The sequence below is a fragment of the Glandiceps talaboti genome, chromosome 11 (genome assembly GCF_964340395.1).
Source record: "Glandiceps talaboti chromosome 11, keGlaTala1.1, whole genome shotgun sequence".
NCBI classification, from domain to species: domain Eukaryota; kingdom Metazoa; phylum Hemichordata; class Enteropneusta; family Spengelidae; genus Glandiceps; species Glandiceps talaboti.
In genome coordinates this window covers 14920390-14936995 of record NC_135559.1, presented here as the reverse complement: position 1 = coordinate 14936995, position 16606 = coordinate 14920390, and the positions used below count along the sequence as shown (strand labels likewise).

Below are 16606 nucleotides of genomic sequence, written 5' to 3'. Positions count from 1 at the left end.
TTTATTCACTCGAAAAAACAGGGTTACAATTCAGAGAGACCATTCTTATTTAGTAAAAAGAGATTTATATTTAGTAAATTGATATAAAATAAGCTAGAAAGAAGAAGGGAACAGCACTACTACTCATTTCTTTACCAGAATTTCATTTTTCGAGGTTACATGCTCTCTGTTCCCCTTGGATAAGCCTTAAGTAGAAAAAGGTATGAATATGGCAATGTAAACCCCGTTATGGCTGAATCAGAATGTGTTTCGGAAGTCACAGAATAATGCAATAGAGTATTGAATGAACTTAATATTACAACAACAACAACAACAATTCTTGTTTCATAATGAGAAACCTACGATTTACACAACCTGACAGAGTTTCAATTCTCAAAAAAAGCTTAAGATAACAATTGCATAAAGTATTTTTTTAAGGACAGTAATATTGATCCTTTCATAATGTGAACTGTATTATAAAAACACTATTATTGAAACACAAGATTAACTCTCGAAAGAACATGACAAGTGTCTCAGTTTTCAAAGAAGTTTGCAAACGAAAATGCGAATTGTATTATGTTGATACTGAATTAATGGATAACGACACATTTGTCGAGAATAATCTGGGAAAGGATATGGGAGGTTGATTAATTTAGAGACCAGATCTAGAGGTTCAATCCCAGTTTATCGCATAATTTAGTTTTGACATAGAGGGAATCAGCTTCTATGTCATTTCGTCGCTGTTTGTGTTACTGTCTGGATCCTGGTCGCCTTTGGCTCCACCTTCAAGGCACGTTGTAGGAGCTCAAGCACTTGCCAGAGTTCTCTTCCTTAAGAATGTTGAGTGATCATGATCGTCTCACTATTCACGTAATAGGAAACTTAGTATAGTCATTCCTTGAGCGAACTTCAATAACTATATATACCTCTTATATTACGTCTATAAGTATCATGCAGGTATTACTAACTAAGTTTATAGTCTGTATCTGAATACGGTTATTTAAAAGCGAAATGAAGAAAGCATATGATAAATTTTATTTTGATAGAACCTCATAAACACTTTCTGGAGATTTGGTATCAGGAGACAATGATGTGTAATGGCATTCAGATCTTGGCAATGCTTCTATATTGGCGTATTCTGGTTGACTGCGAGCATTGATATTCGTTTGTTGATCTCGGGCATTCTCTTCGTCCAAGGTACATTCAACATGATTTTCGACACCTGTAACAGCTTGCTCTATTTCACGATTGATTGCTTTGCGCTTAAGATTACTGAATTTCATCTCATCAGTTCCAGTTCCATTTTGTTTATTCCTTTTGTTTCTGATAGTTTTAATCAGGACCAATGCTCCTATAATTCCTAAAACGCCTACGACAAGTCCTCCGATAAATAACCCTGCCATTGTTCCTCCATTCAAAGACCCTTGACTTGCGGCATCCATCTTGATGTCATCAGGCGTATCAGTTACATTCTTAGAATTGTTATGTGCAGTGTCTGTTAGAACACTCATCGGTGTTACACCTGTCTGCCTCGACTTGATATCTAAATGTCGGATACCGATGGTCGTATCTTCCGTATTAGTAGCAACACAGGCGAAAATTCCCTTGTGTTCATGAGTTGCAGATATGACAACAAGCCGATTGTCTACAGTTTCAGGTTGAAACGTGTATCCATCTGGGTTGTTTGATGTTTCGGTTGACAGTACCCCCTGTGGAGTGATCCAATACACGGTTGGTTGAGGAACACCAGTTACTTCACAGTCCAATGAGAATGATTCTCCCTCATCGATTGATATCCACTCAAATACTTCAGAAAATGATGGACGGTTGCAAGTCATGTTTTCAATTGGTATCTGACGAAACTGACTGCCTGTGTATTTGTATGGGTATTGACAAACAAGCTCTGAAACACCGTCTACATCAATCCTATCTAACCATTCTAGAAATCCGCGCAGATGGCAATCGCAAGACCACGGGTTCTTGTCAAGTAGTAACACGTCAGACGTAAGTGGTCCAGCAATGATTGTTGCAAATGTCTTTGGATATAATGTCTTCAACTTGTTCCATTCAATATTAATATGAAATTCGTTAACGGTAACACCTTCGAATGCTAATTCATCTATTCTTTCAAGATTCATATTCGATAAGTGAAGATAAAGATAGTCTAAGTTGGCACCATTGAATCCATACAATGCATGTGGTCCTATATCCCGTATATCATTTCCATCCAAATATATATTAATCTCAAGACTGAAAAAAGTGATGATATTTGAAGCATAAAATGGTGGTATTGAATTCAGTTGATTGTGACTAAGATTTAATGTAGACATGTACAAAGCAACACCAAAGAAATCTTCAGGTATAGCTGATATTGCGTTGTTGCTTAGATCTAGACTGTATATATGAGTGAGGCCTGTCAAAGGCATATCTTGAACAGATGGCAAAACGTTGTAACTCAAGTTCAATGTATTGATACCAAAGTGATGGGGATTGATGAAGGAGGATAGTCTATACAATGAATTGTTACTTAGGTCCAGTTCTCTCAGGTTTGTCAGTTCACGGAATGTATCTGTAGGTAGGTCAGTCATTCTATTGTTATGTAAATCCAAGCTTACAAGATTCTTCAAACCTCGGAAGGCACCAATCACAATCCTCACAATTTCATTAGAATAGAGATCTAAGTTCTTCAATGCAGACAAATCGCTGAAAACGTTCTCCTGCAGTTCAGTAATTTTGTTGTCGTACAAATATAGGTCTGATAGGTTGCTTAACCCCCGAAATGTATCGTCTGAAATGTCAGCGATTTGGTTTGAATAAAGATAAAGGTCTTTCAGTGCATGCAAATCAATAAACATGTTCGCTGTTATGTCTGTTATTTTGTTACTAGAGACAGAGAAAGTTTCCAGTTTGTTCAACCCTTGGAAGGTTCCTGCTTTTATGCTTGTTATGTAATTAGATTTTAAGGTAATTATACGCAATGCATGCGAATTAGTGAAGAGATGGGGCGGTAATTCTGTTATCTTGTTGTTGTATAGATCCAAGGTGTCAAGATTATTTAACCCTCGAAATGTTCCAACATCAATAGAGGTTATTCCATTGGTATTCAGGTAAAGAGTCTTCAATTTCGGTAAATCCGTTTGTATATCAGGTGGCATCTCTGTAAGTTTATTTTCATGCAGATACAAGTATTCTAGTTTGTTCAAGCCCCGGAAGACACCGTCAGCTATATAGCTTATGTCATTAGAGTAAATGTACAGGCTGGTTAAATTCGACAAATCTCTGAAAATGTTACGTCGTAATTCTGATATGCTGTTGTTGTGCAGGTTCAGAGTTTGTAGATTATGTAAACCACGGAAAGCATCTTCGTCAAGAGTCGTTATGTTATTGTAGCGTAGGTACAGGTACTTCAACTCAGATAAATCAGAAAACACTCCAGCTGGTACAAATGTTAACTGATTACTGTCTAATCTGAGGGTGAGTGTATCAAGTGGAATGTTCGATGGCACCTCTGTCAGAGACCTGGAGTCACAATAAACGTAATGGTAGGATGTGCATCGGCAAGCTGTTGGACATCCTTGTATGTGGTACCCATTGAAGATGAGCAGTGTAATGAGCACTATGATTGTAGCCATATTTAGATTTTGTACACTGCTTCCTGTAATGAAAAAAGGTTGCTGTATTTTATCCTGCAAACACAAAAACAGAATGATGCGCGAACACATACACACACCCATACCCCCACAACAGTTATTTCTAGAAATATAATCTCTGATATTTTTTATATATAATGTATGCATGCATGCATGCATGGGTACGTGGGTTCGAGACTAAGTGCGCGCGCGCGCGCGCGCGCGCGTGTGTGTGTGTGTACATGTACATGTACATGTACATGTACATGTGTTTAGGAATCCATGGGGTGCTGAACCTCTGTGTCTCTTGCATTATGATATGTTCTTATTCGACATGTTAGTCTGTGGTCTATACCGTAAAATTAATGTAAACATTAACTGACATTATATCTTGTATTCTATCACATAAAAGTGTAGACATGGCCTAATCAGACGTGTAATACTACAATACTATATTCTGAAACCTTCAACATGGTGTTAAGCCTTTCAAGTTAGTAATTGGTCGCTACAGTGTTATAGTTCAAAAGGTTACAATACGTACATAGCTTTTCAATACCCTGGCCCTTCGTAAAGCTAAACAAGCTGCATAGCGACAGCGGACTGTGAAGGAGCCATGCACCGTTGTATGGTAATGTGTTACAGGTATGGAAAGTCTGTATTTACTTTGGGTGACCCTACACGACCCTAGAGCTAACCATGATAACTAGACATATTATCGTGGCATAGCGCAGGCCTGGCTGTTTACTAGTAAACGCTTCGTATCTGTTTGTCTTACTCTGTCTAAATAGTATTATGATAATTCTGCTAAAGACTGCTAGTGACTGAGTTTCCACCGAGAAGAAACCCAAATTTCTGATGTTGACATTTTTCCTCTTGAAAGTGAACAGTATGTATTTTTGTTAACCATTAAAATATAATTATATCTTTTTGTCGAAGATTACCTTGCCAAACACAAGACAAGTGTGTAAATATGTGTCGGATCGGGGTTTTTGTCGACTGTACGATTTAAACAACAATCGTTTACACAATAGCAGTTGTATGACATGTAGCATGTTCTAAATGTAATGCTGAATGTAAGCTCTCAATTGAAGAAATCCTGGTCTGTAAAATCTATAAAAACAAACGCTTCTTACTTCTAATTCACTTGTTTATCAATGACGTTATATCATGAGAATTTGAACTCTCGCCACAAAAATAAGATATATTGAACATAATATTTTATAAAAGAAAGTTATTAGGAACAATACATTGTAAAGGTTTACACAATCGCTCCCACTGTTTATACATTGTACATAAGCAGGCCGATCTATTTTCATTTTTCTGCGGTTGTCCATTTGTTTTAGCTCAGTCCAGTATCGTGATTTCGAATAATGTGGACGGTGGACGGTGCACCTTTATGACATTAGCCGAAGCATTACTGAGCGTTTGTTTAAAGAATCGTACAACATAGTCACTGTGAAATTATGGACTTACCTAACAGTTAATTGAAGATGTGATAACGAACTTCAAAATACCACCAAGACAATACCTACTGTCTTCGATCAAGAGAAGGATAAGTTGGCTGTGCGTTAAGTATTTTTCTGACTTACTTCCTGGTGAAGACGTGCTTTGAATATAAATATGCTTCATACTAAAAAAAAATCTTTGTTCTTCAATATGCAATGGGTCATTGCATGTAACCTCGAGGACCCAGCTGAAGCTGGCATGCCGTTTGAATTTAAATATTTCATTCATAAACGAATGTAAATTCGTCGTCAATATATACCTCTAGGCCAAATACAGTAGCCAACTCAGCACATGCAAGTGAAGTCGAGGCGTATGTGTGTTTGGATCTCATTGGTTGGGATGAAGGCCAGCGCTCTCAAAAACTAGAGGAGTGCCCTCCTGACATGGTCGGGACGAAGGTACTAGGTTAATATCGCCTGACCACAACACTATCCCTATTATCTTCCCAAACTATTCCCCTTTTACTCCAGTGAAGCCCACTCCTCTCTTCTCGTCACAACTGACAATTGATTCACCGCATGTTTGTCAGCAGTGATTTGATTGAAATGTTCTCCTATTACAGTATGAACAACCGAACCCTAGCTTATTCTAGTTATCCTAACCCTACCCTAACCCTAACCCTAACCGATGTGGCACCACTTAACCAATATTGCAATATTTCCTTTCATCGACGGTGAGCTACCATTATCAGTTAAATGCACATGGACAAAGCATATAGGTGTACATGTAAATTATGATATTTTTAACAATTGCGCTTCAATTCTCGTTGACAGGGAGATTTGACAGTGCCCACAATGACTGATCTGTTAGTCTAACGTGACTGTTAATCGCCAAAGATAATGACACCGGAAGTCCAAATTTCGATTATTTTACTTTTAGTTAACGAGAAGTTTATCGTTTAACTGACTAATGAAGTCATGCACTCTATAATTATTTATTTATTATTTTTTTTGTATATTTGTGAACTGAGTTGTAACTCTTCTCTTTGAGGAGGAATAAAGAAACAACAACAACAACAACAACAACTCACTCACTCACTCACTCACTCACTCACTCACTCACTCACTCACTCACTCACTCACTCACTCACTCACTCACTCACTCACTCACTCTGTCTGTCTGTCTGTCTGTCTGTCTATCGCTCTGTGTATGTGTCTGTCTGTCTGTCTGTCTGTCTGTCTGTCTGTCTGTCTGTCTGTCTGTCTGTCTGTCTGTCTCACACACACAACCCAATGTGAGATCTCTCCTTGCAAACCCTACATCTATTTGTAAAGAAGCAATGTCACTGTTATTTTGATAGAGTGAACAATGCGGAAGGGGGGGGGGGGGGGTTCACCATATAATTACACATTTAAAAAATTCACCAAAATATTTTCTCGTCATTTTTGGATCAGGATTTTATCAAGTACAGAAAATAGAAATAAATCGACCCGCAGTACAAACTTCTTGGAGAGTAATTTTATTTCTTGCCTACTTACTACGCAGTGAAATTACAGTCTAGAACGATGCAAGTATAACAATGTTGTCGGTGTTTAGTTTAGTACAGCAGAATAAACTGAGGCGTTGCTTTGACATCAATTCGATTTGCTAACATTCACCTATGCCGTCTGGGACATCATTGCAGTGCGGATCTATGTAATAAAACATAAAACATATAATTACTGTATTACATTCAGGTGCAGTCAACGAAGCTTTACTTACAAAATTTTTTTTCAGGGGGCTGGTAATATTTTTGATCGCTAGAGGGAGGGGACCAAACAAGGAATAAATGCAGCAGGAAAGTCATGATTGTAAATGTAGTGGGAGCGAAAAACATGGAATTGTGGGGGGAGGGGTGCACATTGTGTACGTCGAAATGAATTGTTGGTATAGTGGATATCACAAACTTTTCAGTGGTAGGGAGTGGGTAAGTCATTCTCAAGACTGGATGTGCAGTGGGCTGGCAGGCAAGGTGAAACCCAGTGGGAGGGAGTAAGGGCGGGAGGGCAGATGTCATTCACCATCAGTGGGAGGGCTCATAAGAGTAAATAAACAACCACAACCTCTCCACATTTGTTTTTTTTTTTGGGGGGGGGGAGGAGAGGTGAAACTACATATAATCAATGGAAACCAGAAATATCCCCGTTCGCTGCATCGGCACCTTTCATTACAGACCATCACCAGAATAAATGATAGTAACATATTGCATGTCAAAGGTTCAGGTCAATAGAGTAACTCTCAAAATATCACATTTCTATCAAAGTATTTTCAGCAACTGTTGACTTGCCATATGGATGAGAATGGGTATTTACTAATTATATTGTAAGGTAATATAATTTTACTATGTTATTGAAATTTCAAAAAGGAAATTAAAGCAACATAATCGAAATCCATGTTTAGAAGTTGCAACCCTGTATAAAATTGCATTTAGACTGGGAAATATGTAAGTATGTTGTTTTTATACATAAATTTATTTCCAAATAAACTGTATTCTCTAAATATTGATTAACAAGTCAGTATTACACATGTACCAGAGATTATTTGCAGTGCACACTGGTGCACGCACAATAGTGGAATTTGCACTGCAGTGCTATACCGAAACCATTCTTGCACACCTGCATGGAAATGGAGGCATGGTCGTTCGTTAAACATGAGGGCGCGTTTTCGCACTGTGTTATTTTTACGAGAATTTGTCGTTTCAGATAAATATATGTAATACTAACATAACCCCATGCTGCGTGAGTTTCAGTGTGCTTTAATACTCAGGAGTAGTTGCACTAGTGATTGCAATGTTTTCTGTTAGCTGTACTTTCACTTCCTACGCTCTTGAAAGTACGGTCGCAAAGAACACTGCAAGCATACCGAGTGCACCACACTTGCACTTGCAAGTCATGGGGCTCTAAAATAGTAGGCGTAGCATTTCACTTTTTACAATCACACAAAATTATGCACTTGAAAGAAATATAGACAAACTTACAGCGTTCCTCACACACAGCGCCCTTTGGTCTGACGTCACAGTACTCGTCATCCCATAATCCACCTTTTCTGAACCTAATGTAAAAAGAGAATACAATCTTTATTAATTTATTTAGTACATAAAATCAATCCCGGAGAATAAATTTTAAAAAACACATATAATCAAGAATTAGGAAGCCTTCGCTTAGTTACAAGAAACAGTTTGGTAAGATAAATAGGGATAATGTTGTGGATATGTTGACCTTGGTACCGGCAATATTGGGAGAGTGCCCATGTAGTGTTTGGAAGTTAATGTTCTACCCTTCAGCTCAGTCAATGAATTCGAAATACAGGTATTGATTAATGCAGTGCCGATTTCATACAAAGTTCCTCCGGTGGTAGTACTTGGGAAATAACCCAAACCGTCAACATTTTCAACGTGGATTCTGGGATTTAGAGTCCTTTTCCATGTCTGCCAGTATTTGAACCACGGGGGGGGGGGGGGGGGGTAATGTTTTAGCGAAAGTAAATTGGGGATGGTCACTTTTTAGAACGGTTCAATTGGAGGAGGGTAATTGTTTTGGCATTAACTCGGGTCTGACTTCGCCCTTCCCTCTCCTTGTAATTACTGAAGGCTCACTTACAAATTAAATATAACTAAAAAAGAAGCAAACAAGTTAAAGTCTTATTACTCATAACAAAATACAAACCAAGATGGAGATAAGAAAAAACAAACATCTCAAAAGAATTATGTTTACATATTTGGAACACAAACTTTGATTATCAATGATTAAGCTTGTTTCACAAACAATATTGAGTTGATAGCTTATACAGGTTTTCCTCACTCACAGGTTTGATAACCATATTTTATCATGATTCGACATGATGGTAATGGTTATATTTCTACCTCTCGTCTAATATATCGTCATAAAGAGTGATGCTTATAACATGTAAGCAGATGTGTGGAGGATATCCCCCTTTCTCAATATCTACTAAATTTCGTCGCAATTTTATGATTCTGGGAAAGTATGCAAAAGGCTTATGGTATTCGGCGAAACAAAACGAAACAAAATAATTTTAATGGACTATAGAAGTCCAGAACAAAGAACAGTATACATTCTAATTACAACCACTCCATAGGTTTAATATATATATATATATATATATATATATATATATATATATATATATATATATATATATATATATATATATATATATATATATATATATATATATATATATATATATATATATATATATATATATATATATATATATATATATATATATATATATATATATATATATGCTTGTTTGAATCTGGTTTGAATATCTGTTACCACTCACCATAATTGAACACAATCCTGTCCACCTGGGTCGGTTCTTTTAATATTATTATTTGGCTCGCCAGGTGCCCAGTTGCTGTAGTCTCCAGGCTCACACAGTCCATCACGAACTGTGTCTCCCAGCCACACAAAATCACCTTCCTCGTCTCTATCATCCATACCTATCCAGAAGCCGTGTTTGGTAATACATGAGTGGTCGTCTAAATTATTCTTTGTGATGAAACCAACGACAGCATTGTGTTGTTCCTCACTTTGTAATCTTGCAAGGCCATGATAGTTTTCAAGGCAGAAGTGGCTTGCGTCATCATAGTAAGGGCGACCTTCTTCATTTTGTTCACAGAAGAAATAATAGACCCTGCAGTCACAGTCAGAGTCACTCGGTTGGAAATAGCAGATTCCTAGATGCAGATAAATTCAAAACAGTACAAACCTTTGATTAGCATGTGGAAGATTTCGAAGGGAGAGAATAACAGTACTGTAAAACGTCCTTTTTGGGTAATATTTATATAAGTAACACATACAGCGACTCGTAGCATGGAAACGTCAAAACCCGGAATCTGGAATAGAACCATAATTGTCGCTATATAACGTTTTGAACATGATATATGCACAAGAGATTGAATAGGTTTATAACGATTATTGTGGTAAATGAATACCAGATTTAAACTCAATACGGGAATCACTAATTATGCAAATTACTCATTAATACTATAAAATTATGGTAACAGGCTTTCTTTTTTGGAAAAGTGTGCTTTCATAGGTAAATGTATATTCAAATTATACGGAATTTGAAGAGTGCATGATACTGCTTAATTACTGAATATCGTTCATTATTCAAATTACTCATTAAAGGTAAAAGTTGTATCAAGAACTTCCTAGCACAGGTGCGTATTATTATGGTTGAAATATGTACCATATTATATTATATTATATTATATGTACCATATTAAAGCTTGCATTTGTAAGATATAGCCTAGTTACCTAAGATCATTTATTATGCAAAGTTTTCATTAAAACTGTAAGCTATATCAACAAATTTTATAGGACATATCCGCTTTGTTATGGCTGATGTATATGTACTAAATGATATTGAAATTCAAGTATACATTCTTAAGATATATCCTAATTACCGAAAATCATTAATTATGCAAATTATTCATTAACACTGTAAAGTACATCAACAAACTTTATAGGACAAATGCGTTTTCTAATGGCTACCGTATATACTAAATTATATTGAAATTGAAGTACGCATTGTTAAGATATTACATAATTAGTAGATTTCATTGATATGCAATTTTCCCTAATTAACATGAACAGATTTCGCTAAAAAACTAATCAGGTCTAGCCATTATATGCACCACATTGCAGGATAATTACGCCAGCCGTTTTTAAGAAAATGATGACAGCGTCAGAGAGACAGACAGACAGACAGACAGACAGACAGACAGACAGACAGACAGACACATATACACACATGGACGGACGGACAGACAGACAGACACACATCCTCACGGGAGGTAAAAACTATTTCCTGATACTAATGACTTGTGTCTGTGTATGAATGCCAAAAATAAATGATATCAGGAGCTCTTAATGATTCGTTTTTGTATGTTAAATATCTCAAAGGAGGAAAGGTATCAATCCTCAGCAATCAGTCAACCAAAATGTCACATAAGGGCCAAACCATTTATTTAAAGGTGATGTAGCAAAATTTAGACTGACGTTATCTCAGCAATGTTGCTTATCCGTATATGAGGACGTCTTGGTAGCTGTAAACTTGTTGTTATTATGATGCGAATCATTATTCATTTTTCATATCAGCAGCACATCAGCGTCACATTATGTAGAAGTTATTTTTTAATTTCCTACATATAATATAACAGGGAGGTATGACTAATATAGGGGAGCAGGGAGCCCACGAACAAAATAAACATACATACATACATACATACATACATACATACATACATAACTAACACATAGTTCTATTTTACACATTACAAAGTAGTATGGAGATCAATCCCGACAAGAAAACCATCACAAAAGATTGACTACTCAAATAGTGGAAATATAACCTGAATAAAGATGATCCCCTCTTTCATATAGCATGACTCTGTACAACTTACATTAGGGAGCGGTTTACGGCCGGGGGAGGGGTGGTCACCTCAATTTGGGATTCAAAGAAGGGGGGGGGGGTCATTATTTTTACAAAGTGAAGAAGGGGGGGGGGGAGATAACCTTATTTTCTACAATTAAATGAAATCATGAGCCACTCTGTTGTACTTAATTTTCCATACATTTATCAAACAACAAATGTATGTGCATAAAATAAACCATAAACAATAAATAGCTATAAATATACATTCAAATATAACATAACCTCTTTGTCTCTTGATACATCCCATGCGTATGACATGGTGTCACAACACTGTACTATGGCCACCTTTAAACAATAGTTTTGTTAGAAATGACTTCTCAATATTGCACACCATGAGTTGCATTGTGTCATCTTGTGGTATAAGAACTTGCATGTCTTGCTGTACACGTAACACATAAGACATGAATACATTAAAGTTTATTGCACTCTAAAATTTGTGCCTCCATTGACCTGAACATGTTTTATTGCGCATAAAACATAACCAATATAGGGAGATACACACACTTTGAAAAAATATGCGGCAAACACTGTGACTGAAAGTGCCTGACCTAGCCTGTGTCTAGATATTGGACATTCAATGTCCCATGTATATAGTTAGTCTAGCTCCTATACATTTTTGTGCGTACAAATTAAGATTACTACGATTATCTCCATTAGCAGTCCTAAATTGATTTAGGGGTGAGATCAATAGTTCAGTGTAGAATAAAAACTAAACTTTTTAGTGTGGGGTGGGGTGAGGGAGGCGGTCACATCCTTGTATGAAGAAGATTTTACTTTTATAATGAAATCTGTTTTGTATCCCAATACAAACATTTTCAAAAAAATCGACGAATTTCTGTTATACATGTAGTAAATGCATGACACTAAAATACATTGGTGTCAATAAAAGAGTTATTTTTTTCCTCACTACACACTAAGTTTGTAGTCATAGCACTACATAATACTACAGAAATTGATTGTGTTGTGTGCATCAATTTTAAATTTTGACCAATTTAGTTAGACGGGGGTGGGGGAAAGAGATTCTGAGGCCTTACTAAAAGAATTTAGTTGTGTAATTATTGATCTCGCCCCTAATGTGTTGATGTATCATACATATATGAACTACTGAACTGTTACTTGACATAGCTATAGTATAAACTACATGTCTTCTTATAAAAAATAACCTTTCTGTGTTTGTGTGTCACCTTTTCTCTGATACCCGTGACCATCACCAAGTTCAATACATGTTACCAGGTTACATGTGAAATCCCCTTTTGTTTTGCTATTATGTATGCCGTAAACTACCAGGAATGAAATGTATTCCAAGGTGAATGCAATATTACTCAGGATATTCGAAGAATATATTATATGATCATGAATCACTGATAAACAAAGTTATAAACACAGACTTGTTTGATGATGATCTAGTAAAGGGCTACATAGTGTAGCTAGGACTTCTACAGTACAGTACAGTACAGTACAGTGCAGTACAGTACAGTACAGTACAGTTCTGTTCAGTTCAGTTCAGTTCAGTACAGTAGAGTACAGTACAGTTCTGTTCAGTTCAGTTCAGTTCAGTACAGTACAGTACAGTACAGTACAGTACAGTACAGTTCAGTTCAGTTCAGTTCAGTACAGTACAGTACAGTACAGTTCAGTTCAGTTCAGTTCAGTTCAGTACAGTACAGTACAGTACAGTACAGTACAGTACAGTTCAGTTCAGTTCAGTTCAGTTCAGTTCAGTACAGTACAGTACAGTACAGTTCAGTTCAGTTCAGTTCAGTTCAGTTCAGTACAGTAGAGTACAGTACAGTACAGTTCAGTTCAGTTCAGTTCAGTTCAGTACAGTACAGTACAGTACAGTACAGTACAGTTCAGTTCAGTTCAGTTCAGTTCAGTTCAGTACAGTAGAGTACAGTACAGACACAGTGAAAGGTTATGAGGAAAATTAGATAATACATCTCCCCTTGGATATGTTAAATTGAGTATCCACATTGAGTGAATGTATACTGCGAGTAAAATTTTGTTAGATCATAATATTACATTTCCTTGGTATTAAAATGTATTTATTTTCAAGGCTATCATATTGCCAGCAATATACTGGACAACATAGTCAGTAGTAAGTGAATTGAATTAGTAATAAATCTAGTTCTGAAACAGCTGTAGTACAGAAGTCTTTTATGACATTTTATTAATTTCTATTTTAAATGCAATAACATTTATTACATTTCAAAACATTTTGGTTAAAATTAGCAGTTTAGTCAATTAAGGGAGGGGAGTTTTGAGTCAGTGCCATGATTAAACTGAACAATTATGATAGGACAAACGAGTGTCTTGAAGAGTGCAAACTGGTCAATGCGTGTACATGTATGGAAAGCCGCAGCTGTCTTAATCTGTAGAAAACAATAGATTGACCATATGATGCGAACACTTCATTATATGATGCGAACACTTCATTATATGATGGGAGCATTTCATTATATGATGCAAACATTTCATTATATGATGCGAGTACATCATTATGTGTGACAGTTATTTGCATGGGTTTACAATTAAATTAACTCCAATCAACTCCATTTATAATATTGTACTTGATAATTAGCTGAATTAGTCTATGGTAATAGTTCACTCAATCTAAGAGATATCCTGGAACTTTTGGTTACTAAACCATGAATATTTTGTATGTCTCTCAACAGAAAATCATACTTCTCATAGGGTTCCTGTCTAAAGAGCTTTATACATGTGAAGCAATGGATTTTGGTTAGCAATTTACCAGATACACTTAAAAGTACTGAAAATGTAACATGTAAAATTGACTATGCAGTGTACGGTACTATGCTTTGAGAAGAGAGTGTCTTTGGCAAGAATAAAATGAATTTTTCTTGTAAGCAGATTGTGGGGGTGAGGGTGGGGATGGGGTGGGGGTCAGTGTGATTTTTATTTGTCAGAGGGGGTTGGGTTGGATTGTTTTGTGGATGAAATGCAGGGGGCACTATTTTTAAGTACAACACAAACAAAAAGTCACCGGCCCACCCTTGGTCGTAAAAAGTGATCGCTCCCTTTGGGAGCCTTCAGTTATAATGGGGGCCAGAGAAAATCAAGCCATGTTCGTTGCATAAATGTGACCCTGCCCCGTGACCTTGAAGTTAAAAGTACCCCTCCAAATTATATTCTCTAAAGTGCATGCCCCTCCCAATTTTTAAAAAGTGACTCATGTAAGTGCTCCGCCCCTGCAATTACTGAGGACTCCCTTAAACTACAGAGTATTACATACGGTTGGTGATGATGGCAGGCATTTCATCTACGGAGTTCTGCTAATATAATGGCTATATCAAGTATGAAGCACGACTGGAAGGCGTCATGTTTAATTGCAATACTCACCTCATGACAGAAACAGGCAAATGCGTAGGACAAGCCACACACAAATACTAGAGCTAATCTCAAATCCATATTATGGTATTTTCCTGCAGTACAAAGATATTCAAGAGATATATTTGTGTCATTTTATTTCAAACTTATCTATCTGATCAAAGAACAGTAATGATATATAGTCATCCACATTATATTAGGATACTGTACTTTCATCAGGTATCCAAAGATATATTTGCACACAATGGTTCAATAAGTTGTTTACCAAAAGACATTGAACTTGTTAATTTGTGGTTGGGCAAATTAGTCAAGGGCATGAAATTTAGAAAAACATGTCACGGAAATAAAAAATAAAAACAAAGAAAGGCCGGCAGACAGACAGATAGACAGACAGACAGATAGACGGACAGAAAGAAAGAAAGAAAGAAAGGGACCGCATTATATCAAATGAATGGGTAAATAAAGTGATTGATAGAGAAACCAGGTTCACGGAAAAAAACCCCTCAATACCGACATAAAAAACCTGCAAATGATAGTAGACATTATGAAATAAAAACGAAAAATCAGGAAAATAGCAATGTATAGAAAAAAGAAAGACACCATTGTGACTGGGAAGACAGGATAAAAAGATTTGACAGAGTGATTCCCATTCTAAAAATGGCATTGCTGTCTATAGAATGTTCGCTTGAAGTTTGTAAGTATTCAGTATATGTATGAAACTGTCATTACTTCCTAAATCACTGCCAATGACGTCATCTTTTACTTGTATTCAATCATATGACTATGACGTCATTGACTAATAATAGAAAACTACGTAATGTAAACACATTTCTTAAAGGGTGAAGTGGTTCCAGAAGGGTTTAAAAAGTGTTACCATCTCGATCTGGGAAGTACATCGGTGAACCATACATTTTGGTCTATTCCTGGTACTAGTTTGTTCACAGTACAAAAAAAGATCGGATTTTTTGTACAGTAGCGGTACGTGGATGTTCGCTACATTGGCAGAGAGAGAGAGAGAACGAATAGCGATAATAATAGCATGACTTTATCATTTGTAAATTAAACAGGATATAGAAATCATCGAAATGGTGTATAATCGTGAAGATGTAACATAAATTTCCATAGAAACTCAACACAAGTGGGAATGAGGAAATATATCGTCATCAAAGTGTCGTTAAACAAGACAAATTGATTAAAGTCTACATCATGCTAAAAGTGTTTTACTCACCTAACTCAATTCCATATATCTTCTCTTTGATGTAATGTATAACAGTTACTTCTGAAGTCACAGGAAAGCTGTGTAATGTGGTGAAATTAGGGCTCTATATTTAATTTTTGGCATCGGGGGACATCATCTTTGACATCTCAGTTTGCAGTTGTGAACTCACTTTGAACCACAAACTCACAGTAATCACGCTTCGTTAATATTATACTTCCAGGATAGTGAAGCATCCCCCCCTCGACTTGGGTTAATTCCAAAAACCTTAATAGCGTGCTGGACGCAATATGGCCATCGCATCAGATTTTGTTTGACTTTTTCCGATTTCTAAAAGATTTGCATTTCTAAAAGATGAGTAACGCATCTTCATTTGTTCAGAAGAGATAACCAGCTTGTCATAGACAAAGATGGTATGGTTACAGTAGTGCCGAAGCTAAAATTGAATAATTCTGTCGCTTTTCATATTTATATCCATCTCTCT

The 16606-nt window shown here is 36.4% G+C and overlaps 1 protein-coding gene across 1 annotated transcript; it reads right to left on the bottom strand.

Moving 5' to 3' along the window:
• Positions 1-6701: 6701 nt before the first annotated feature.
• LOC144442062 (salivary C-type lectin 2-like) lies at positions 6702-15817 on the bottom strand. Its single transcript, XM_078131333.1, has 4 exons — positions 15781-15817; positions 9399-9795; positions 8071-8144; positions 6702-6745 (listed from the first exon to the last, which is right to left on the bottom strand). The coding sequence occupies exons 1-4, from the start codon at positions 15815-15817 to the stop codon at positions 6702-6704; spliced, it is 552 nt and encodes a 183-aa protein (XP_077987459.1).
• Between the last annotated feature and the right edge of the window lie 789 nt (positions 15818-16606).